Here is a 25,584-nt window from a genome sequence, read left to right as displayed (position 1 = left end):
TAGAAAAGCCTGAGAAGATTGCTCGGAGTAATCAGGTGATGGGAAACAGGACATGGAATTTTATAAAGGTGTTTAACTGCTCGTTTGTTTATTTGATAGCTTGATGAAATGTGATGACTTGGTTAGTAGTGGTGGGTTTCCTTTTTGGTATTGGGAGCATGTTAGATTTTTGCATAGTGTACTGTGGCTTTATTAGCTCCCTTCCCTTTTTCTAATGCATTTTTCATCTTATTTTTAGGTTCCATACCCCATGAAGTGCCTCAGATATTAATAAATAGAGAACCTTTGCCTCATCTGCATTTTGATGTAGAGCTTCTTGGAGACTGTGATGTCATAATAAATGAATTATGCCATAGGTTAGGTGGTGAATATGCCAAACTTTGCTGCAACCCTGTAAAGCTTTCAGAAATTAGTGAAAAACCTCCACGAACACAAAAAGAGTTGGCTCATTTGTCAGAGTTGCCACCCACACCTCTTAATATTTCAGAAGACTCAAGTTCACCGGAAAGAACTTCACCACCTGATTCTTCAGTGATTGTTACACTTTTAGACCAAGCACCTAAGAGTAATGTTGATGATCCTGGTGTGTCCAAATCAAAAGATTGTATGGAAGAAAAGTCACAGGAAGGACAGAATTCTACTAGGAACATTGAAAGTGTTACTGAACAGTTGGAAAGTCCGGATTTGAAGAATGTTGGCTCTAACACTGGGGAGAAAAATGAAAGAACTTCAGTTGCTGACACAGTGAGGAAGTGCTGGCCAGCTAGACTTGCAAAGGAGCAAATTAGCAAACGGCTTGATGGTAAGGAAATGCTGTTGGAGGTATACTTATTTTACTGTTCTGAAGGTATAACTGTTTTAACAAAATATTTGCAAGAAATAAGCAATTTTGGCAGGTTAGTTGAAAGGGTAGCTTTGTACAGTTAAATATAACAGTTGTGTTTTAGAGAAATTGTAAAGTTGAGAATTTAGGCTAGAAAAAGGTTAAACAGTGGTATCTTACAGTAGGGGAAGAAATAGTGTTAAATTGTAAGTGTTCTCAGTACCTTGTGTTCTTCTAGGGAATGAGAAGGTAATCTTTGAATTGAGAAGAAAATTGGAAAATAAATTGTACTCTGCCATTGTCTGGTGAGCTTTAGCTGGTAGAACTGATGACTGATTTGGGTGGTTACCGTAGGGCAGCTGCTTTATTTTTATACATTATTTGATTTTAATCTCACGAGGTAGGAACTATTATTACTTCTCTGCTGTTGGTGGGGAAACTGAGGACCTTAGAGGTTAAGGACCCTGTGCAAGGTAACAATTAGGATGTGGAAGAGCCAAATTGGATTCCATGTCTGTCCTCTAGAGCCTGTCCTCTTAACCACTGTGCTGTGTTTCAGATCTAGAAAACATCTCTGATCCTTCTCCACAGACTACTAGGAATAGCATCTACCCAGTTTTTTGTTTTAATTGAAATACAGTTGACATGCAATATTAGTTTCAGGTGTACACACAGTGGTTATATACTTCAGGAAATGCTTACCACGGTAAGTGTAGTACTGTCAACACACAAGTTATTACAGCACTCCACCCTCCCTTCCCCTCTGGCAACCACCAGTTGTTTTTAGTCTTTTGTTTTTTAGATTCCACATATAAGTGAAACCATATGGTATTTGTCTTTTCTATTTTTACTTTGCATAATACCTTCTACGTCCATCTTTGTTGCAAATGGCAAGATTTTATTCTTTTTTATGGCTAAGTAATACTTCACTGTAGATATACAACACATCTTTATCCATTTATCTGTTGATGGATATTTAGGTTGCTTCCATATCTTGACTATTGTAAATAAATACTGCAGTGAACATAGGGGTACATATGTCTTTTCAAATTAGTGTTTTTGCTTTCTTAAAATACTCAGAATTGCTGGATTTTTTAGTTTTCTAACTTTTTAAGGACCCTCCGTACTGTTTCTCATAGTGGCTGCGCCAATTTACATTCCCACCAGCAGATTATGAGGGTTCCTTTTTCTTCATATTTGTGCCGAAAGTCGTTATTTCTTGTCTTTTTGATAATAGCTGTTCTGACAGGTGTTAGGTGATCTCATTGAGGTTTCAGTTTGTATTTCCCTGATGGTTTTAGTGATGTTAGCATCTTCATGTGTCTGTTGGCCATCTGTATACTGTCTTTGGGAAAATGTCTTATTTGGGGCCTCTGCCCATTTTTTTAATCGGGTGTTTTTGCTGTTAGTTATAGGAGTTCTTTGTATAATCTGGATGTTAACCCTTTATGGGCTACATCATTTGCTAAAGTATCTTCTCCCAGTCAGTAGGTTGTCTTTTTGTTCTGTTGGTTTCCTTCACGTGTAAAATTTTAGTTTGATACAGTCCCAGTTGTTTACGTTTAGGTCTTTAGTCCATTTTGTGTTTATTTATGTATGTGGTGTGGGAAAGTGGTTTTCATTCTGTGTATAGCTGTCTAGTTTCCCTAACCGAGTGAATAGACTGTCTTTTCCCCATTGTGTATTCTTGCCTTCTTTGTCATAGATTGACCATATAAGTCTGGGTTTATTTCTGGGCTCTCTATTCTGTTCCATAGATTTGTGTCTTATTTTTGTGCTAATACCATGCTGTTTGATTACTATAGCTTCATATTGTAGTTTGAAATCAGGGTGCATGATCCCTCCAGTTTCGTTCTTTGTCACAATTGCTTTGGCTATTCAGGTCTTTGTGGTTCCATAAACATTTTAGGATTGTTTCAATTCTCTGAAAAATGCTGTTGGTATTTTGATAGGGATTGCATTGCATCTGTAGATTGTTTTGGATAATGTGGACATTTGAATAATAATTCCAATCCATGAACAATAGTAGGTCTTTAAATTTGTGTTTTCTTCAGTTTCTTTTCATCAGTGTCTTACAGTTCTCAGAGTATAGGTCTTTTCACCTCCTCGGTTAAACTTATTTCTAGGTCTTTTAGTCTTTGAGGCAGCTGTAAATAGGATTGCTTGATTTCCCTTTCTGCTACTTCATTATTAGTGCATAGAAACCCAACACATACCGTTTTGACACATAAGAACTCTTCACCAAGTAGTAGGGTGAAAAATCCTAATTAAATAAAAGTAAAAAAAAAAGTGTTACATCTTTGTACAACTTAAAACATTAAAACATTAAGTCCCATTCCATTTACAATATATTACTTGTTCAAATCATTTACTATAAATGAATTTTAGTTCATTTGAATAAGCCTTTGCAAGCACCTTTTCCATACCAGACATACTGTAGGTAAGTTCTGCGTATACAGTGATCAATCTGTTGATATTTGTGTATAATTATAAAAATAGCTGATTAAACAAAATAGGTGATACTAAGAAATGTAGATGCTACTTGGAGGGGATTAGGTATAGAAGGCTTTCCAAAAACCCAACTTCTGACTTTGGCCTTGAACAGTACTTAAGTAGGGGGGACATCTTCCCAGGAGAAACTAGGAAAAGCATAGAAGAATGCTTATGTTTGCAAATGTGGCAAGAGCCAGAAGTAGAAAAATTGCTGTTTAGGGGCACCTGGCTGACTCAGTTGGTAGAGCATGTGACTCTTGATCTCAGGGTCTTGAGTTCAAGCCCCAAATTGGGCATGAAGCCTATTTAAACCTGTGTAGTCAGGTAAACACTGGTATCTACTATATACAAAGTCTGCCTATGTACTGGAAGACTTTTGCACTGGAGATTTCTTTTGAGTATCTTTTTGACAGATGGGTCAAACAGAAAACTCTTTGCTGGCCCCAGGAAACAAAGATTAAACCTGGAGCAGTTTTTAGATACCTGTTTAGGCCTTAAAGGGATAGGCTTTGGAATTACTCCTGAGTTGTCTCAGATCTACCTTGGGCAAAGTTATTTAATCTGTTTCTTAATCTGAAAAATGGGAAACAAAATAACATATACTTCAGCACTGTGAGATTTTAAAAAGATAATTGATGTAGACTGTAAAATTGTAGTTGTTAAAAACAAAGTACCACACTAGTCTTATTTTTGTTTACCATGATTTCTGTTGGTGAGATGAAGGTTGAAAAGGAGAATGTGGGAGCATATATGAGGCAAACTTTGAGTCTGTCTTGATGGTTCCCAAGAAGAGGCAAAAACCAAACAGGTACAGGATTCTTGGGCTGAGAAATAGATTATTCTGTTCATCGGGGCTAACGTAGAATGAAGCATTTTTTGGAAGCATGGACCAAAACTATAGTAAAATGCTTAACAGCCATGTGCTGGGACCCCTTAGAAGAGAAAAGAAGTAGCAGATGGGCTTTACTGTTAGCAGCTAGAATACAGGTACTCCCTCTCTCAATCATGGAAATTAATACTAGTAGCTTAGAAAACTGAAGAATACTGTGTATTCTACCCAAATAGAAGGAAGTACATAGTTTTCACACTGCAATTTGTTTGTTTGTTTTTTTTTTTTTAAAGATTTTATTTATTTGACAGAGATAGAGACAGCCAGCGAGAGAGGGAACACAAGCAGGGGGAGTGGGAGAGGAAGACACAGGCTCCCAGCAGAGGAGCCTGATGTGGGGCTCGATCCCATAACGCCAGGATCACGCCCTGAGCTGAAGGCAGACGCTTAACCGCTGTGCCACCCAGGTGCCCCTCACACTGCAATTTGTGATCTGTTAGTGGAATGTGAAATCAATTGTGCGGGTTCAGATCAGAATTGTTATGCACATACTACGTTGTTTCAAAGTGAGAACCTCAGTCATGATGGGATATAAAGTTTGAAAGCCATTTTGAGGAGAAACCTAGATATGCATGGCAGATGGTGCGTCACTTCAGGTAGTAACTATGTTAGTAGTGCCAGGCTTTTGTGAATCAGTCTGGGATATGGTGCAATAAATACGACATTTATGATGTGTAGAAACAGGCTTAAGTTAGAAGTTACTTGTTCTTAATGCTACATCAGTGTTTCTCATACTTTAATGTGTCTAGGACTTCTGTAAGAACAGATTCAGATTCAGTAGGTGGGTGATGGGGCCTGAGAATCTAAACTTCTAATAAACTCTCAGGTGATGCCATTGCCTGCAAACTATACTTCTGAGTAGATGGTGAAGCCATTATGGAATTAAAACTATTTGATAACAAAGGTGCTTTGAAGGCATAGTATGTGCTTTAGAGAACATCTATTCAGTGAACATGAATTGAGTAATGTAGGCAGGCCTGGGTATTTCATGTCATGAGTTCTGTTCAAAGGAGTTGGTTAAATAACCTTTATTGAACGTGGTTCTCTACATTTATTCATACTTAGTTGATAGTTGTGAAAATTACTTAATTTTCCAGATGAGGAAATTGAAGCATAGAAATTAACTCCCCAAATATACAAAACTGGTTGGTGGCAGAACTAAGATTTGCAGCTAGGAGTGAGCGAGCACTTTGTTTTTGAAGAACACGACAGTAATAGTTTCTAGTTAACGATATTCAGGTAAAAGGCAGAGCTGGAAGCTACAATCAGACCAAGTTAGTCTTAGAAAACTGGGAATAACTTATCATTTCTCTTTTATTCCTATATTTCAGGTAACCAGTATCTGTTCTTACCACCAAATCGTTATATTTTCCATGGCGCTGAGGTATATTCGGACTCTGAAGATGACGTCTTATCCTCTAGTTCTTGTGGTAGTAACAGTGATAGTGGAACGTGCCAGAGTCCAAGTGTAGAAGAACACTTGGAGGATGAAAGTGAGATTGAAGAATTTTACAATGGTTTGGAAGATGAAGCTGATGTTAATGAGAGAGCTGGAGGAACTGGATTTGGAATTGGTGGAGGTGATCATGAGGCAGGCAGTGAAGCTATATCCATGAAACAGGAAGTAACAGACATTAACTATCCATCAAACAAATCATAATGTAATAGTTGTCCAGGTACAGGAATTGTTCCACCAGCATTAGGAACTTTAGCATGTCAAAATGAATGTTTACTTGTGAATTCAACAGAGCAAGGAAACCAGAAAGGTGTAATATTTATAGACTGGTAAAATAGATTTTTTTTTCCCATGGGTAATTTTTAACTTCTTATTTCTGTACTTGTACACTCAACACTAACTTTTTTTAAAAGAAGGGTACTAAGTATCTTTAATCACCTGTTGGTCAGAACTTTTCTTTTAAAGGTTCATTTGTATGATATATCCATATGTATATATAATTTTGTTCTTGCCTAGTGAGTTTCAACATTTTAAAGTTTTCAAAAGCCATTGGAATGTTAAATTAATGTAAAGGGAACAGCTTATCTAGACCAAAGAATGGTATTTTCACACTTTTCTTTGTAACATTGAATGGTTTGAACTCCTTAAATGTCTGTTCTGCTAAACTTTTGATTCTTTATTAGCACAATTACCTATTTTTAAACACTGGCATTTTCCAAAACTTGTGGCAGCTAACTTTTTAAAAATCTCAGTGTGTAGAAGGAAGTCAACAATATGTGGGAGAGCACTCAGTTGTCTTTGCTTTTTAAAGTAAGACTTGGTGCTAAGAGTTTCAGGAATATTGTGTTGAAATGAAGATGGCTTTTGTACTTCCTGTGGACATGTAGTAATGTTTATATTGGCTCCTAAAACTAACCTGAAAAAAATAAATGCTTTGGAAATGTTTCAATTGCTTTAGAAACAATAGTGCCTGCCTGGGTACCTTTAGTTTCAAGAATATTTGCCCTTGTTATTTAAATACCTATCACTGTGGTAGAGCTTGCATCGATTCTTTCCCACAAGTATTAAACTGCCAAGATGTGCATATGCAAAGCCTTTATGAATCTATAATAATGGTACTTCATCTGGGGAGAGTGTAATATTTTGGACCACTGCTTTTCTTTTCCATTAATGAGGAGAGCAACAGGCTCCTGATTACGGTTCCAAAGTACTAAGATGTTAATTATAACTCAGCCAGTAAGTACATGTCTCCTGTTGGGAGAATTTGGTGTAGTAGACACCAAACTGCTAGCCTAGTATTATGGAGATGAACATGATGTAACTTGCAATAGCAGAATAGTTAATGAATGAAATTAGTTCTTACAACATCTTTATTTAAAAGCTTAGCCTGCCTTAAAACTAGAGATCAAACTTTTTCAGCTGCAGAAGCTTCTTAGCCTTTCAAAAAAAAAAGTTCATACTTTATAAAATGGCACAGAGCAATTTATTTTCCAGACCTTTACCCCACATTACTCCCAAATTAATTATAAAGTATTCCTATGTTGCTTTAGTATTTATTACAATTTTTAAAAAGGGTTTGAAATATAGCTGTTCTTGAAGCATAAAATACCCAGCTATGACCATTACTGCCAGAGAGAAAAATTTTTTTGAATGGCCATTTCCCTACCTAAAAGATGTTTCAATCTGAATTTATTTGGCTAGACTAAAGAATGCAGTATATTTAGTTTTCCATTTGCATGATGTGTGTTTGTGCTATAGATGATATTTTAAATTGAAAAATTTGTTTTAAATTATTTTTACAGTGAAGACTGTTTTCAGCTCTTTTTATATTGTACATAGTCTTTTATGTAATCTACTGGCATATGTTTTGTAGACTGTTTAATGACTGGATATCTTCCTCTGACTTTTGAAATACAAAACCAGTGTTTTATACTTGTACACTGTTTTAAAGTCTATTAAAATTGTCATTTGACTTTTTTCTGTTAAATCACATTGTTCAAGGTATAAAATTGTATTCGTAGATAATCTGTACAGCTTTGAGGGCCATATTAAGATGCTTTCTTCTCACATTTCTTCAACTTATGAGTCTAGCCACAATAGTAAGCAAACCCTGATACTGCTGGTTGTAGCAGCTGGTGCTTCAGAACTAATATTTCAGTTCTAGGCCCAGGAACCTTTGTAGGTGAAAAGTGGGGGAAAGGCAAGGCAGGGCCTAAGAACTTGACATACGGAAGACCTGACATAGGCTCAGACTTCAGTATTAGAAAGACATACTAAACTCGAGTATATGTGCTATAAAAGCATAGTGCTTCACATATAACACAAGTCTTAACACAGGAAGGTGTGGACAAAAAAATGACTGTGGTATGAACTTTGCAAGGCTGACATGCAAACCTTAGTCCATTCAAGTTCTTGAGGGACAAAGTGTACTGTCAAGAAGCCAGGAACAGGCCCCTTAGAAAGTGTATGTAATGAATAAAGCCTTGACTGGTAGAGTTCCCTGCTCTCAGGACTCTTGCCTTCCTCACCAGCTTTGGAAGTGAATTTTAAAATAGTACTCTGCCCTGGTATGTCCTGTTTTCACTAGAAAATCACACCTTAAAAAGGTGGTGTTTGGTCATTTTAAGTAGTTAAGTACATGTTCTGACAACAGCTAATTTTAAGGCTTATATTCAGTACTATTCCAAGTCTCCTTGGTTAATACGGTATATATTTCACTGGTTGTAAAACCCTAATTAACTAAACACGATGGTTTAGTTAGCATTGCTCTTTGTGGTATTGAAAATAATGATGTGCTTTCATCAGAGGTGTTTTATGAAGCATTATTTGGTAAGTTCTATTTGAAAGAAGTCTCAACTCCTAGGCTTGTACCATAGGAGGGCAGGGTGTATGCACACCATAACTTATCTTCAGAAATGAACAAAGTCTAAAGACTGAAGCTAGGATGTTACCAATAGTATGGAGAAATGGTCTAATGACCTCTCCTCCCCGCTTTGAGTGCCTCTCAACTGTGACTATTAAATTGCCCGGGAAACTTAAAAAAAAAAAAAAAAAGTATAACCTGGGCATCACTCCTTAGAACATTTAATTGGCATAAGAAGGCCTGTGCATAGTATTAAAAAAGGTACCTCTCCAAGTGATTTGTAAGTATAGCAAGGGTTGAGAATGGAAAAAAATAGGGGAGTTCCCTTCTGCATGTGACACTCCATTTCAGCGGGGCTGGCCTCACAGAGAAGGTAGACTTCATGAAACAAGGTGACTATTCTCAATTTATCTGTGGAAGTAGTTCACCAATTGGCAAACAGTGGCAAGAACGGGCTATTGGGGTGCTTGGTGGCTCAGCTGGTTAAGCGGCTGCTTTCAGCTCAGGTCATGATCTTAGAGTCCTGGGATCGAGTTGGGCTCCCTGCAGCTCCCCCTGCTTGTGCTGTTAAATAAGTAAAATCTTAAAAAAAAAAAAATAGGGAGTTACTGAAATAGGGTGAACTCCTTAGTAAAGGAAACCATAAGGAGTATGGATGGCCAAAGCTCAAAAGAAGCTGGAGAGTGCCCTTGTTCTCAGCTCGCCATACACTCCTTCAGGGGACGACTGCCCTATTACACTTTGAGGACTTTTCGTTAAACTAAATGCAGTAAAAACCAAATGCAAGAAAGGCTAGGACTTTATTGTAAGTCTCCAGTTTTAAAAAACAGCATTCTGGTTTTGTTTCATGCAATGTGTGTCTTGGTTCTACCACTTTGGTCAGTCTGAACAATGGCTATTGGTTAAAATCACTACTGAACCAGACCAGTGGTAGATCTGTACGGAAGCCAAATATTTTCACGTTTAGTCCACTGCATAATCACAGTCCTTACAATTTAGTGAACTTAGCATTTGCTTACTTTCTACACTAATCTAAAAGCTCAAGATATTTTTCTTGCTATTTTTTTTTTTTTAAGTAGGCTCCATGCGCAGCGTGGAGCCCATTGCAGAGCTCGAACTCACGACCCTGAGAACAAGACCTGAGCTGAGATCAAGAGTCTGATGCTTAATGAGCCACCAGGTGCCCCCTTGCTATTTTTAAAAAGCAAGTAGCAATTTGAAAAATCTTCAATGGCATTTTAATTTTCTACCATTAATCTCCTTGCTGTTAATACTACTTACTGTATGTCTGCAGCAACAGAGGGAGAGGAGTATAAGACTTACCCAAATTAAGCCTTGTACTGTTGTGCTCCCAGATAAGATGCCAGGTCCTTGTTAAAATATTTGTTCAATGAAATCCATCTTTATTAATCCAGAGTGGCTGCTATTTCACAGATCAGCTACATAACATAGAGGTTACTAAAAAAAAAAATCACTTGACACATACACGTGTGTTTTCAATGTGAACAATCACTACCCTCAAGAAATGGATGCACAGGGAAACAGTTCAAAGAGTTTTCAGAGGGAGAGTGCTACTTTGAGCTAAATTACCATATGTGAGAATACTGTTTAAGGCCTTCTATCTATATAAAAAAGACATCTATAGCTTACCAGTGGAAGTTTTTAAGTTAAGCTGAAAAGTACAGGTCCACAATCCCGTCTCCAAAACCCTTGGGCTTATTTGCATTTTGGAATTACGAAGGTTAATGAATTTTCTAAAGCACCCCACAGGGGTCTGCGGCAGCACCTAAGATCAAACACACTAAATAAATCAAACCTATTAACATCACCACAGTAAAATGTATAATTAGTCCCATTTAATACCATAAATAATAGCCTCAACAATTCAAGTTTTGCTGCAAAATGAAATACACAAATTTTTTTCAGACTTGTTCTGGATTTTGTAATTAAAGCTAAGAAAACTGGAGACCTCTGTAAAACAGACAATTTTGTATGGCAATGGTAATACTCATACCAAAATTTAAAAGACCTTCCCTGAGACACAGGAATTTTGAATCTTACATGAGAACCACTGAAAGGGTAAATATTAAACCAATAAATCTTTATTACTTAAACAATTTTCACGGCATTTTAAAAAATAAATTTAAAAAATAAATATTTGCATTATAGCAGAAAGTCACACGTGTTGCATCAACTCAATCACAGGAGATAACTAAGCATCAGCACCATAAAAACTGTTAAGATTTGTTTCTAAAAGTTCAAGGAAATAGTTCTAAAGCATTGAAAATTCTGACTAATTACCAACCTGCAGCATCAGTAGTTTTGGAAGCTATAAGCCAGTGGTTGGGGTTGGTTCTCATAGTAGCCAGTTTCTATTCCTGGCAGCTGTAGGACAAAGTTCTTCCAGTACTAAATAGTAAACTTTCTGATAACCTCCCATTTATCAGTAGCATCACCAGGTTCACAAAAGGAAAGAACTACAAGTTATTTGGGTAACTCCTATTTGTAATTTAGATTTGCAAAAGGATATTTATTCTAGTAAAAAAGCAAAGACTTTCATTATGCTAATTTTTTTGCTTTTATAGATTCTCAGAATAAGATTTAATCATAATTGTTAATCCTTTTAGTTCAGTTCAATTACAACCATAGAAACTGTACTGGTATCAGAACATAACTATTTTATTACAAAACTTAACATTATTTACAAAATGAAAAAATAATCGAATGACTATTGCAGGCCAAAGATAAAGGTTTTTCACTCAGTGATTGAAAATTAAGCAACATTTCCATGCACTCACACACCAGATCATTTGTGAAATATGCAAACTCTTAAAATTCATGTTAGTAAAACTTCAATGTATTCACAATACTTGTATGTTTATTGGAAGATGGCAAAAAAAAAAAAATCCATGGTTCTGTACAATAAGTTTAATATTAACACAGTTTGTTCATTTTCCTTTAATATTTTTTGGCTTTCATGAATACTCATAGCATCGAACATTTTGCAAGTAAGAATTATAATAGTACCTCTGTCACCTTGCTGAATTCATCACCACAAGAAAAACACAAATAATTAGTTTAATGCTTTTGCAATAAACTGATTAGTTATTATTTCCAAAGTTATATTAAACTGAAGCCTTCATTATGATCAATTGCTTGAATCAGTTTAGAGCGTAGAGTTTCTTTTTCTGTGTATTTTGGAAGATCCAGAAGATTAAAACAGGTATGGGAAACTGGGAGATATTCCTCGCCACCTCCTGTTGACTGGATGACTAGTTTTAGACTCTTCATACCAAGAATAGGAATGCGATCACTACCTGTCAAAAATACTACCAAGAAAAAAAAAATTATTCAGCCAACCACTTTTATCAAAACAATACAGAGTACCAAGTTATTTAGTACACTCACCATGGCAGACCTTTATATTAACGTTTATTCTAATGTGGAAGCCTATCTCCAGATTTATGGAAGCATGATTTTGGAGATACACTAACTATACATCCATATATTATTTTTTCTTTAAAAAGTGTAATCTTAATGTTAGCACACAAGAGATGCTTAATAAATGTGTGATGAATAAATGACTATTGTCCCTGACAAAACATCTGAGAGCCATTCTTTTGGGAACAGCCATTTAGTCTATAGATCAAATAAAAAATGCAGTTTTGATTATGATTCCTTTTTCAATCTTTTGTTTCTAACATTTTTGAACAAAAATTTATAATGGATAGCTAAAACTCAAATCACTTACAAAAGACTTGTCATCCTTACAATATACAAAATAATTTAGCCAAGATTCTTATTTCAACTGTCAAAAAGAGATTAACTAAAATATTCTTGGCAATAGTAGGAATATCAAAGGGAGCGTCATTTCCTGATGAAAGAGGATGTGGTATCTGTATACAATGAAATATTGTTCAGCCATCAAAATAATGAAATCTTGCCATTTGCAAAGATGTGGATAGAGCTGGAATGTATTATGCTAAGTGAAATAAGTCAGAGAAAGACAAATACCACATGATCCCACATATATGTGGAATTTAAGAAAGAAAACAGATGAACGTATGGGAAGGGGGAAAAGAAAAAAAAGGAGAGGGAAATAAGCCACAGGTGAGTCTAAAGGATAAAGAACAAACAGGGTTGGAAGGAAGTGGTTGGGGGATGGGCTAGATGGGTGAGGGGTATGAAGGAGGGCACTTGTTATGATGAGCACTGGCTGTTGTTTAAGTGTCAAAATCACTGAATTCTAGGCCAGAAACCAATATTGTGTTGTATGTTAACAAAACTTAAATAAAAAAAACAAAAAAACATAGGGAGTGTCATTTCGATTCATATTTAACAGATGAAAGACACACAAATTAGGTTATAAATAAGTACAAAATCTTACAAAAGTTCTATTTTCTACAGAAATTCCCAAAGTTTTGATGCATAAGTCAAAAGAAAAAAAAAATGAAGACTGAACAAGGAAAAAAGCTACCCTCCAGAAATCTTTTTAGAAATTCTAAAAGGAACTACAACCCTAGTTGATTGTAATCGGTGTTAGAGTTTGTTTTCATTTGAAAGAACCAATTCTATTTGAGGCAAATTGAATGTAGCTTTCAAAATAAGAATGCAGATAAAAAATTTACTCTAATTGAAAATTAAAAACAGTACCTTGGAATAATACTATAAGGAAAAAACCTTACCCAACAAAGTAATCAATCTCCTACGAAAATAAGTTTAATTCCATTTCCCATAAAACACAGGACTAGTTAGAAATACTTACATAGAAACTGTTTTTTCTTTTCCAATGGTAATTCATGAAATACTTCCCAAAAAATTTTTATCGTTGGATGTTCTGCCCAATACTCCCCTTTGTATTCTGTATTCTAAAAACAACATAATCTTTCATTAATATTAAATGATGTTAGTTTTGTCTTCAATCTGACAAATTTTCTGTGGCAGTCCGTTTCCACAATGATCTCTGCCTCCTGCTGCTCACGCCCTTGTGTAGCCCCTCCCAGTGTCCAGGCCTGACTCTGTAATCATTAGGATATGGCACATATGAGAAATGCATGACTTCTGAGGCTAAATCATAAAAAACTCTGTGGCTTCAACTTCTTTGACCATTCACTCTGGGGAGAGCTGGGTGCCATTTCAAGAGGACGCTCAAAGAGACCTATGGAGAGGTCCTCATGATGAGACATGAGGCTTTTAGCCAACAGTCTTGTGAATGAGCCATCTTGGAAGGAAATCTATCCTTAATCAAGTCTTCAGATGACTAAAGCACCCATCAGTATCTTAACTGCAATCTCAGGAGAGACCCCTAAGTTAAAACCACCCAGATAAAGCCATTCCTGAAATCCTAACCCACAGAAAGTGAGAAAATAAATGTTCACTGTTACTTTTAAGCCACTAAATTTTGGGGTAATCTGCAGCAATGGAGCTAGTGTACTTCTCCTTTAGAAAAAATACTAGCACTTAGAAAAGGTGAGTAGACAGGCGAGAGGGAGTAAATCTTAACACTGTATTCTTTAAAATTTAGCCACAGTTGGCCTTAAATTTTAGTTCTTAGAAGAACCTTCCAGCATCAGGGCCTTTGGACACACTCACTGTTCCCTCAGCCTAGACCTCTTAGACATATTCTCCCCTTCCTTTGTTCATTAGCCCTTTAGGACTCAGACTAAATGTCACCAAATTCACTCATTGATTCATTCAACAGATATAGAGAGTTTTAGTCAAAATTTGGAGCCCTGGGGAAACTGCAATGAACAAAGTCCTTAACTTACCTTGTAGAGACTACCATCTACTGAGATGCTTTCCCAGATTTGTGTAGCCTAGGTGAAGTTCCTCTTTATATACTATTCACTGAACACTCTTCCTTTGTATTCATCAGAGTTAAATTATTTAATGTCTACCTTCCTTATTACAAGGCAAAGACCATGTTTCAATCTTATTTACTGATGTCTCCCTAATCTCTTGCATAGTACTAGGCACCCATGGCAGCTTAATAAGTATTTGCTAATGGGCTTCTTAAAACTTTGGGCTCCATTTGTAGCCATGATTATCTCAATGACTGATCTCCTGAAATCTACAAAATATTTGCTATTTATTTGTAAATAGGTTTGGAGAAAAATGGCTGAAATTCTAGCAATCAATTAACAGATTAATGAGTATGAATTATACTCTGTGAGCATGTTGGTGGGAAATGAAAGGAGGATGGCTAAAGTCTTTTCTTTTTTTCTTTTTTTTAAAAACCTCGAAATGGTTCTGGGGAAATGTGTTCACAGTCCTGATGAAAGAAAGAGCATTAAAACTCAGGAATCATAATCACTGAAATTATAATGAATCACATATACAATGGAAGAAACCAAGGTATAGTAAGTACACTAAAATATACTAAACCATCTTACTAAATGAATGTTTCTATCAATTATATCTTCAAGAGAGGTTTTAAGTACTTACTGAGTGCTCTTCTAGGCTCTGGGAATATAGCAGTGAACAAAGAGACTAAAATCCTGCCTTCATGGTGCTTACATTGTAGTGGGGGGAAGAAGCAACAGACAGTGAAGACAATTAAGTAAAATTTATATTAAGTCAAATTCAGAGAAAATAAAGCAGGGAAGGGAGACAGGGTATGAGTGTGGGGGTGTGTGTATTCACACTCAATTTTAGATGTTAGCTAATAAAGGTCTTTGAGGAAGTATAAAGACATGAAAGGATGTAAGAGCAAGAACCCTCTTGGAATTATCAAGGTGAAAGGAGTTCCAGGCACAGAGAATAGCAAATAGAAAGGCCCCACGACTGGGCTCAGCAAAGAGGCCATTAAGGCTGAAGCAGTATAAGTAAGAAGAATGATAGGAGAGGAGGCAAAAAGGACAAACTGTGTAGGATGTAAAGTGTGATGAGAGGCCACTGTTATCATTTTCAATTTAGGGTGATTGGAGATGGAATCCATTCCCACTGAGGTCTCAATGTCATTACAGCTTTCTTCCCTTTAGCAGATCAAGTTAACCAAAAAAAGAAATCTTCAATCTCTTTCCCAGAGGATTTAAGGTTGCCTATCAGCTTTCCTCACTTCTTTGGTTTCCCAGATTTTGTGGCTCTCCCTAGAGTTGTCTTTTTCTGGGTAACAGAGAGAACCTGAGGAGTCTAACAATCCCTTGAGTTAGCTTTGAAGTAGTTCTACTGCTTTTAGCCTAACCATGGATCCTGCCACCACAGTAATATGATGTACCAATTCCTGAGCCTTTTAGAGATTCTAGGGTGTGAAATGGGCTGCCTCTTAAAAACCCTGTCCCTTGGGAGGCTTAGAATTCAATTTTCTTGGGTCTAGTCACTCATCAATTCATCCCTGTATTTTCTGTCTTCCAAAACTATTTTTTTCTCTTGTTCACAGTATTTTTATATTTTTTCTGTGTATTCCCATTTTTATTCCTTTATTGTCACTCTAGTGAGATTCTGGAAAGGAGCAGAGATAAACATGTTTATTCTAGTATGTTTAACTAGAAGTCCTAATTATTTTTAAATTAAAAAATGTGTTCCCTAATTATTACACAGTAAAATTGGCTCATAGTTCTATGAGTTTTAAGCACATGTATTGGTACCTACCACCACAATCAGGATACTGAACACTTCTACCACCCCAAAGAACCCTCTTGTGCTACCCTCTCCCGTCACATACTCCCCTCCACCCCTAGTCCCAGTTCACCACAGTCTGTCTTTTCAAAAATGTCATATACATGGAATCATACAGTATATAATCCTTTGAGACTGGCTTCTTCACGCTCCTTAAGGACTCTGCGTCATCCCAGCTGTTCCATGTATCAGGAGTGTATCCCTTTTTATTGCTCAGGAGTATTCTACTGTATGGATATACCCTAGGTTGGTTTATCCATTCACCCACTAAAGAACATCTGGGTTGTTTCCAGTTTTTGACATGTTTGAATAATTTTAAAAACACTATTTAAAAAAATTGTGGCAAAATACCTATAACAAAGTTTACCATCTTAACCCTTTTTAAGTGTACAGTTTGGTGGCATTAAGTACATTCGCACTGTTATACAACTATCACCACCATCCACCTCTAGAACTCTTCATCTGGCTACACTGAAACTCCATACCCATTAAACAATAATGTCCCATACCCCCTTGTTTACAGATTTTTGTGTGAATGTAATTTAATACCTTAGAGTGGAACTTCTAGTTCAGGTAGTAAGTGCATATTTAACTCTATAAGAAAATGCCAAACTGTTTCCAAAGTGGCGATACCATTTGTATTCCCACCAGCAATGTATGAAAGTTTCCAATGCTTTGTACCCTTGTTAGACTTATTATATTTTGTAATGTTAGCTACCTTAACAATATCTATCTATCTATCTATCTATCTATCTATCTATCTATCTATCTATCTAAGAGAGAAAGAGCACAGCAGCAGGGGCAGAGGGAGAGGGAGTGAGAGAAGCAGACTCCCCTGTTCAGCAGGGAGCCTGACGTGGACCCCAGGATCATGACCTGAGCTGAAGACAGACACTTAACTGACTGAGCCACCCAGGCACCCCTGTATCAAACTCTTAAATGCAAAAATTGTATCAGAGGTTTTCTAGATTACACAGATGGAAAAACTTATTCTTGTGTGTGTGTTGAAATTTTTTTTAATTAACATATAATGCATTATTTGTTTCGGGGGTACAGGACAAAGATGGAGATACTTATAAGTCGAACTTGCATACATCTTTCTCAAAGCTGATATAACCTAGCACTTTCTATTCAATGTTTATCTGAAGAAGTATCTGAGAACTCTTTGTATAGAGAAGGAAAAGAAAAAAGTTATTTAAAAATTCCCAATCTTCTTCCTAAAGATCCCTTTATTGGCTAAGGAACTAGTGATGAAGATCATGGATATTATTTACTCTCTGCTAAAAAATTTAACATTGAGAGTAATCAGAAAAAAAAGAAACAATGATCTTAAGCAATTTGAGTGCTTTTCATAATGGTTTCCCTATGATCGGGCAGAATGAAAACTCAGTTTTAGCTGGGACTTCTATCTGACCTCTGTCATAAATGAAATTTTTCCATACGAAAACTATCACTACCACAAATACAAAAATGCTAATTCATATACAACTAAAATTCATTCATCGTGGAGTAAGAAAGGTACAGTGTTTTCCTGTAAATAGGACAGTAATAGTGTAAAATGGGAAAACAGTAAGTGAGAGGGCAATTTTTCCATCAATAAACCGTATATTCCTTTCACCTTTCCATTAAAACAATTTCATAGATTTGTTTTCCCCTACCTTTTCCAGTTCCTTCCAATCATAATTTGTATTTCCAATAACCATTGCTTGTAGTTCATTTGGCTGGAACAGTTGAAGGACCTTTCCTCCACAGACCTTATGAAAGCCCGCATGAAAAGCATCAAACAAGGAAGCCACTGATTTATTGAATATGTAATCCACATAAGCATCAACAAACTCCTGCCTAGAAATGAAAAGGCACACATGGCACAGAATATAAAAATCTTTTTTTATGGAGAATAGATATGTAGTCTCATTAAAGTTTGAGTGCTCCTGTGTTTTTTGCTATTTATCTTTAAAACTGAGAAAATATGCCCAGGATTCTAAGGGGACAAAGTCTTTACGGAGAAGTTTATTATTCGTTCCATACAAAAATCCGGAGGCATGTAGACTTAATCTACCATTCATAGCCTAATGTAAATGAGGCTATTCCGAGGTGAAACATCCTTTCCTAATGGGAAGAATGATGACACAAGTGTCTATCGAAATAATTCTTCAAAACTCGTAAACTATTGAGATTTATTTTGTTTTTATTTTTAAGTAGGCTCTATGCCTAACGTGGGGCTTGAACTCATGACCCTAGGATTAAGAGTCACATGCTCTACCGACTAAGCATGCCATGTCATTTAAAATTTATTTTAAAAACTAAATACCCAAAAGGGTTATTAAGCACTTTTAGGATAATCATTAAAGATTACAAGTACAGTTTTCAAAAGTATGCGCGTATACATATATGTACCCGTACACAAACACTTCTGATGATTTTTCCTGCCTGTTACGATAGAAAAGGAAACTGGAAAAAAAAAAGGGCCCCAGTAATTAGCACTATGGGTTTATTCAATTTGTTCTGTTAGCCGCAAATATTTTATGCAGCTCTCTAGTCAAACAAATAATGAGAATGGGTACCAGAGGATTTCAATATTTTATGCTGTCTTCCCAATTAAAAAAGGGTAATTCTACAAATGGAATACCGGCAAATTTAGTTATCTACAGATAATCTTAGCAAATTATAAAATAATTCTGAAGTGAGTTTACCGAGACAAAAAGGTTAAAGGAGGCCACTGTAATATAAAATTGGGAGGGCCTAAGGAAAAATCAATAGCATATGCTATTAGGCTCTGATGAAAAGCAGCAGATAATTTTGTAATGCATAATTTTATAATTCATCTAATTGGAAAGTGAAATTTATCTGTACTAGTTAAGTGCCTTAAACACAAAAGGCTAAAGTGTTTTATGGGCTAACATTTTTATCTTCAATATTTCCATTATCTAACTAGGATTGGTAATACAAAGATAAAAATTCTTTAAATTATTTCTAAACTAGATAAAAAACTAAATAAGAGACTTTAACAGCAGGGAAAAAAACCTTTCTAAAACACAAAGATTTTCTAAACCAAGATTTTTTTTTTTTTTACAAGAAAGGATAGTTAGAAAGACCTAAATTTTTTCCCATTATTTTAAAAAAAGCTTTATCAAAGTAAGACATATGCACAGTTTAAAATGTCAAGCAGTAATACTCCTAACAGCCAACATTTACTGAGCACGCACATGTGCTAGGTACTATTCTAAGCATCTTAGAACTATTGCCTCATTTAATCCTCAAAATAACCCCATGAAATAGGTACAATTTATCATCCCATTTTACAGAAAAGGAGAATGAGGCATGGAGACATTCCTACAGTTACACAGCTTCTAAGTAGCAGAACCAAGATTATAACAATTTGGATAAAGTCCCTGGCAACAGCCAATCAACTAGCTCTAAGGAACTGTACCACAGTAGAGAACGAAACAGTTCTGTCTTGCACCTTTAGAAATTCCAGATATTTGAAGGCAAATTCTTAACTTTTTGCTATTCCTTCTGATATTTACCTTCAAACTTCAACAACCTAATTATATTGTTATTCCTTAATTTTCAACTTAAAATATAAGCTAATGAACTGAATAACTATTGTGGAAGGTGAGGATTTACCTTTTATTTAATTGCCCCATTCTCACTTTGTCTCCCCAAAAGCTCCCATTATAACAATTCTGGTTCACTATTCACTAATGTTAACATTTTTATGATTATAAATATTATTCAGAATATTTTATGGTTACCTGCCTTTTCTTAAAAAGAACTTCTGCTTCCCTAATTTGCTACTTCATCCCTAGCTTCAACAGAAATGTCAATCTCCTTTAGATTCATTCAACTCTAGGGAGCATCATATAAGGGAGCATCAACTGTGTTTTTCTCCTGGAGCCTTCCATCCTCTCGATTTCACCCACTTTGGTATTCTCCCTAAACCTACACACTGCTGTTCCTGCAGAAGGAATCCTCTGCCTCTCTTCTATACTGGATCCTATTTTTTTGGGATCCTGTGTCTTCCTCTATCTTGGTTTAATTCCTTGTTTGGTAGAACACATCCTCCTGTAACTTCCTGAGAAAACTGCACTGGAAGTAGATTTCTCTGAGACTCTGGATGCATGAAGATGTTTTTATGTACACTCACATACTTGATAGTTTTGATATAGAATTCGAAGTTAAAAAATAATTTTTTCCCAGAATTTTGATCTCCAGCTTCAGTGTCATTCTTAAGAAGTTTGATGTTATTCCGATTCTTAATTCTTTGTATATGGCATGCTTTTTTATTTTCCTGGAAGGTTTTAGGATCCTTTTTTCCCATGGGATTTTGAAATTCTATTTTGCCTTGGTATGTCTTTTTTTTTTTTTTTTTTTTACTTTCCATGCTTTCAATTTTAAAGGCATGTCTTTTAAGGCATGTCATTCAAATCTGGCAAGTTTTTTGGTACCATTTCTTCAAGAAATTTCTTTCAGTGAATTTTTTTTTTCCAATTTTTAATTGAATTTTTTATTTTTAAGCGAATAATTTTTAATCCATACAGATGAGAATACTGATTTCAGTTTCTTTTGAAGTTTTGTTCTTCATCCTGCACTGTTTCTCTTTCCTTGACATTCTTCTCAACTGTTTTGGTTTTTCCTTAAAGGGCTATCAATCTTTGGCTATCCATTCATTTTAAAAGTGAGGCAGTTTATCCAAAGAATCCTCCAATATACACTGTCAAGGGGGAGAAGGGGTTGTAGACTCAATCTGCTTGTTTCCCGTTCTGCCTCTTACCCCCTGGCTGTGCCTAACTGTACTCAAGCCCTAACTGTACTCCCCCCACTTCCCAGCATATCCAAAGTCCCTTTAGTTCAATCTTCCTAGAAGATAAATATCCAATCATCTGCCCAGGCTGGAAAGGGGAAGTTGCCAGGCTACCGTGCAAATTCAAATGGGTTTCTAACTGCTTTTCATAACAGCAATCCTTCTGTTTCCAGCATTCCCCTAAATTCCACACACTTTCTAACACTTTATATTCTCAATGCCCAAGACTTTGCTCAGCAATATAAACTGGCGCATTCCTGGCTTCCCCTAGTCCATCTTATGTAGCAGCTTTCTCTGGTTGGCTAATGTTCGTTACCCCTCTTTTCTAGCTTCCAAAAATGAATTTGCTGTTGTCCCCTCTCCCATCTCTTTGTTTTGCTTGTTTTTGATCTTTTTATCCCAAACTTTAGTAATGTCTTAAAGGGATTTCAGAAGCAAAAGGTGGTTACTTCCTTACTGACCATATCAAAAAATGAGTAAAAACTTAAGGTTGTGACAAGTTTCTATATACAGAAGAAAAATGCCTACGGAATCTTATTACTACCACTGATGCTGCTATAATTCACTTACCGATTTTGTTTGTTAACAGCTGTGTCTGCACCATTTAGAACCAGCTCTTTCACTTCTGTTGCACCAAAGTTTTCAACTGTGATCTATTAATTTAAATTTTTAAAAAAAGTCAATGTCAGACTCAAAACTTATTAATTTTAATAACCTATTATTATATTCTACCTTTCTCTCATTAAATATAAAAATAAAGTTGAAGTAAAATTCTACTACCATAAGCTTATTTGTGAATTCTGCATAAAGCCACAACTAAAAATTTCCATCCTCTGTAGTGGGTTGAAATTCTACCATGACTAACTAATTACAAATTACCAAGTGTTTGGGTAATTAAGAACAGGAAACAGAGTACTTATTACGTGTAAAACTTTTTTAGAATAATCACTACAGGAGTAAAATATTAGAAAGGATGTTTTCCTTGTACACGTGACAGAATCTAAGTGTCAAAATGTATGCAGCCCAGACCAGCTATGCAGTCTTCTCACATGACAGCTACTACTGAATTCCTAACATCTGCCTTGTTTGCATTCTTGATCACACGTGGTTTTTCCAGTATGCTATTAACTGGATTTATAAGGACAGTCAATTATTTTGAAACTTTTTATTTCCCTTACTAGTCTGTTGATTTTCCTATTAATATTACCATTCCCACCTTTGTATCTTTTCTCTTTCTAGTCCCTCTTCTTGGAATATTATCCTCTTCTACTAAAACAATTTCTTTTAGTACCACCTATCTATGAAACACCATGGTGGCAGTGGGATGATAAGAAATGAATAAATCCCTGCTGTGGAGTTTACTATCTAATTAAGAAGGAGAAATGTGTTATGTAAACAACTTCTTATATTAAAATAAATTCTATAATAGAAACATGAACAAAACCCTATCAGACCACAGAAGAAAGAACACTCACTTCTAAGTGGAGAAGTATGAAAGACCTCAAGGAAGAAATGTCATTTGAAAAGCACCTAGAAGGATGAGTAGACTCTCAAAAGATTGAGAGGGGACAGGATTTCTGACTGAGCACAGAGGTTGTACAGGATAGATATGAGAGTAAATATCAAGTTCTGAAAATGTATGGCCCTAAAAAACAGAAGATAAGGTATGTGAGGGAATACTGTGTGACATGATAAAACTTGGTATGAATGGAGGGATACAATAAAGGTTGGAAAGAAAGTCATATTACAAATGTTTTTGAAACCCATCATAGAGCTATTACTATGCAAGCAATAAAGAGCCACTAAAAATTTCAGGGAAAGAAATGGCAATAGGAAGGAATGTTTAAATTAGCATAGTTCTTGAATATACTAAGCATTCACAAACTTGATTGATAAATTAGAAATTATATTGTTTGGAACCCAATGTTTCAGTCCATTGAGACAATCAATAAAGATTCAAAGATTATTGATACTGCTGTAAATGAAACTGAATTGAAGAATTAAACCATTGGAAAACCAACCATTCAGTTGAAATGGGGAACTAAAAATTTCAGAGTAAATAGAAGAAGTCCAAGGAGGACCTTTGTTCTAGAAAAAAAAAATTGTTAAAACAAATTCATTTATTTCATCTTAAATCTACCTAATTTTCTTGCAACTGTACTATGTGCCAATTCTTAAAATGATCAAAAATGGATAAACTTTTTTGAGGGGGCGCATAATATTTTTGGCAAATTGTGGGATAGCAGACTACGGTATCTGTCAGATTTCACCTCAAGATCATAAAGAGGACTGTGGGGGGGGGGGACAAACAAATATACAAGGTTTTTAAAATGAAAAGAATAAGAATGCCAAAGGTTTAACCATTTTCCCACAGGTTTAATTTATAATATTCAAATCATTCCATTCTGAAGTGCCTTCTCTCATAATCCTTGCTGATTTTCTCTTCTTTGTCAACTGTCTACTTCTGCCAGATCCTTGTTTGTCAATGGCTTTGCATTTGGATGGGTAGTTATTCAACATCCCTTTCACTGAATTAACAAAATTCTGTATCTTTGACAAGATTTGCAATTTCATTTTCCAAATAACATTCCAACATATTTGCATTTTCACTGTGGTATGTCATTTCAAAAGTAAGACAAATGGGCAAGAACAAATATTAGTGTGAAGCAGAAAGGCATGTATGAGTAGGAATTAATCTTTTAAGTGGTAAGTTCATTACTGAATATTCTAATGTACAATAACCTTTGCTTCTAAACATTCTTGTAATTGCAGACTCAAAAATGAACACTTGAATAAAGAGGTCCTCTTGTATTTGTAAAGGATCTTTAGCATAATGATAGAGCACTAGGCTCTGAAGTCACAGGCCTGGGTATAAATATTATTTCTGGCATGTAATGACTGTTTTCAGCATTCTTCATCTGTAAAATAAGGATAATACTACTAATCTCACAGGACTGTTATGAGGATTAAATGAAATAATGTACGTACCGTGACTAGCATATAGTTAATGCTCAATAAATGTTAGCTAAAGGGTTAAGAATCCCACCCATTGAAAAAAAAAAACAAAAAATCCCCCCAAAAAACAAAAAAACAAAAAAAACCCACCCCAAATCCATAAGGCACAGCTGTTAAATAAAAGGGATGATGAATAATCAGGCTATTCTGTCTTTCCATCTTACCGTAAAATTAAGACAAAATGTTTCCTCAACGTCATCTTCTGGATAATCCAGTAATTGTTGCATGCTTCTGCAAAACAATATACACGTTTCTTTGAGGTAAAACACTACTGGGTATTTTGACTATTTTGGTTATGAGTAAATATATATTTCTCATTCATTCTTGATAAAAAAATCCTTTTATTAATCTGTACTTTTATTTGTTTCAGAATGGTAGATACACAATGGCTAGCTAATGAACAATTCTGAAGAAAAAAAAAATCACTCTGAGGTTTATATCTCTTCTTCTGAATACAAAGGCCATGTATCCACCCATTTTCAACATTTGTTCTTACTTTATACAATTTTTATTCCATTTTATGTAATAAATAAAAAGAAACTTTACATATTCCAGCTAGGAATGAAGGTAATCAGAAGTCCAAATAAATCATTTAACTACTCTCAGGAAACGTTACCTTCCTAAATTTATTATCCGATATTTGCAAAATATTGTTAAATTACTAAAAATTTAGCAAATGGTTTTATACACGTAAGTCTTTCAGTAGAAAATTTTGGATCTGGGTGACACAAAGAGTTCTCCAATATCAGAAGGGCTTTTGTTTATTTTAGAAATTCAGCAAGAACAAAATACAATTATTCCTAAAAGGAAAGCTTTCTGTACATTTCCCATTCCCTATTAAAACCCTTGTCGCTTTTTGTTACTAACCTCCCAACATCAGGTACTAGTTCCTTCAGATCATCCAAGGATGGCTTCTTTTTTAGCAGTTTCTTATACAAAGCCAAAGGAAAATGGAGGTCCACAATAGTAAAATTATAAATTGCTAATCCACAGATAACACCAATCAAATGGAACAAATCACTGTCTTCAAATGTCTAAAAACAACAGAAAAAAACGGAAAGACGTGTTCTCCAAGTTTTAAAGTAATAAGTTTTTCTGATGACAAAAACACATACTTGTAGTAGAAAATGTTGAAGATACGGAAATAATGAATAACAAGGAAAAAGCTCATTCTCAATCACATCTCCCTAGGATAGTATCACTATTAGTATTTCTGCACATTTCCATCCAATATATATTCTCTAAGACAAAATAAAGACCTAGCTAAAATCAGACTACATGTATAACTTCACAAGTGGCTTTTGTCCCCAGAAATATAAGCATTTCCACATCACTAAGCATTAAAATAATAAATGAAATGACTACCAGACCATTTAATCTGATTTAAATAATACACATTCAAAATTTAGAAAACAAAAAGCATAAAGAAAATGAATAAATGCCTATAATCCACTCACTCAGAAATGATGATTTAAAAAATATTTTTATGTATTTCCATCCACTGTAAGTTCAAAAAAGAATTCAAAAACACAGTTAAGGTTTTCTCCTTTGCCTAAATCACAAGTGTTTTCTTTTTTTTTTTTTTTTAAAGATTTTATTTATTTATTTGCAGAGACAGCCAGTG

General features: G+C 35.3%; 2 protein-coding genes across 6 annotated transcripts in view; one reads left to right on the top strand and one right to left on the bottom strand.

Annotated features, from left to right (window-relative positions):
- Positions 1-7,648, top strand: part of SIRT1 (sirtuin 1) — a 32,493-nt gene extending 24,845 nt beyond the window's left edge. For both annotated transcript variants that reach the window (XM_026504318.4, XM_026504319.4), the window contains 2 exons: positions 239-802; positions 5,537-7,648. In XM_026504318.4, the coding sequence (XP_026360103.2) occupies positions 239-802; positions 5,537-5,865 (893 nt within the window). In that variant the 3' untranslated portion in view covers positions 5,866-7,648. The remainder of the gene's footprint in view (positions 1-238; positions 803-5,536) is intronic.
- A 3,534-nt stretch (positions 7,649-11,182) lies between these two features.
- Positions 11,183-25,584, bottom strand: part of HERC4 (HECT and RLD domain containing E3 ubiquitin protein ligase 4) — a 132,423-nt gene continuing 118,021 nt past the window's right edge. For all 4 annotated transcript variants that reach the window (XM_026504313.4, XM_026504314.4, XM_026504315.4 and 1 more), the window contains 6 exons: positions 24,828-24,994; positions 24,125-24,191; positions 21,516-21,598; positions 17,800-17,983; positions 13,290-13,392; positions 11,183-11,853 (listed from right to left, as the gene is read on the bottom strand). In XM_026504313.4, the coding sequence (XP_026360098.1) occupies positions 11,645-11,853; positions 13,290-13,392; positions 17,800-17,983; positions 21,516-21,598; positions 24,125-24,191; positions 24,828-24,994 (813 nt within the window). In that variant the 3' untranslated portion in view covers positions 11,183-11,644. The remainder of the gene's footprint in view (positions 11,854-13,289; positions 13,393-17,799; positions 17,984-21,515; positions 21,599-24,124; positions 24,192-24,827; positions 24,995-25,584) is intronic.

The sequence above is a fragment of the Ursus arctos genome, unplaced genomic scaffold (genome assembly GCF_023065955.2).
Source record: "Ursus arctos isolate Adak ecotype North America unplaced genomic scaffold, UrsArc2.0 scaffold_7, whole genome shotgun sequence".
Taxonomy (NCBI): domain Eukaryota; kingdom Metazoa; phylum Chordata; class Mammalia; order Carnivora; family Ursidae; genus Ursus; species Ursus arctos.
The sequence above is the reverse complement of the archived record's forward strand: the minus strand, read 5'-3'. Positions and strand labels throughout refer to the sequence as shown.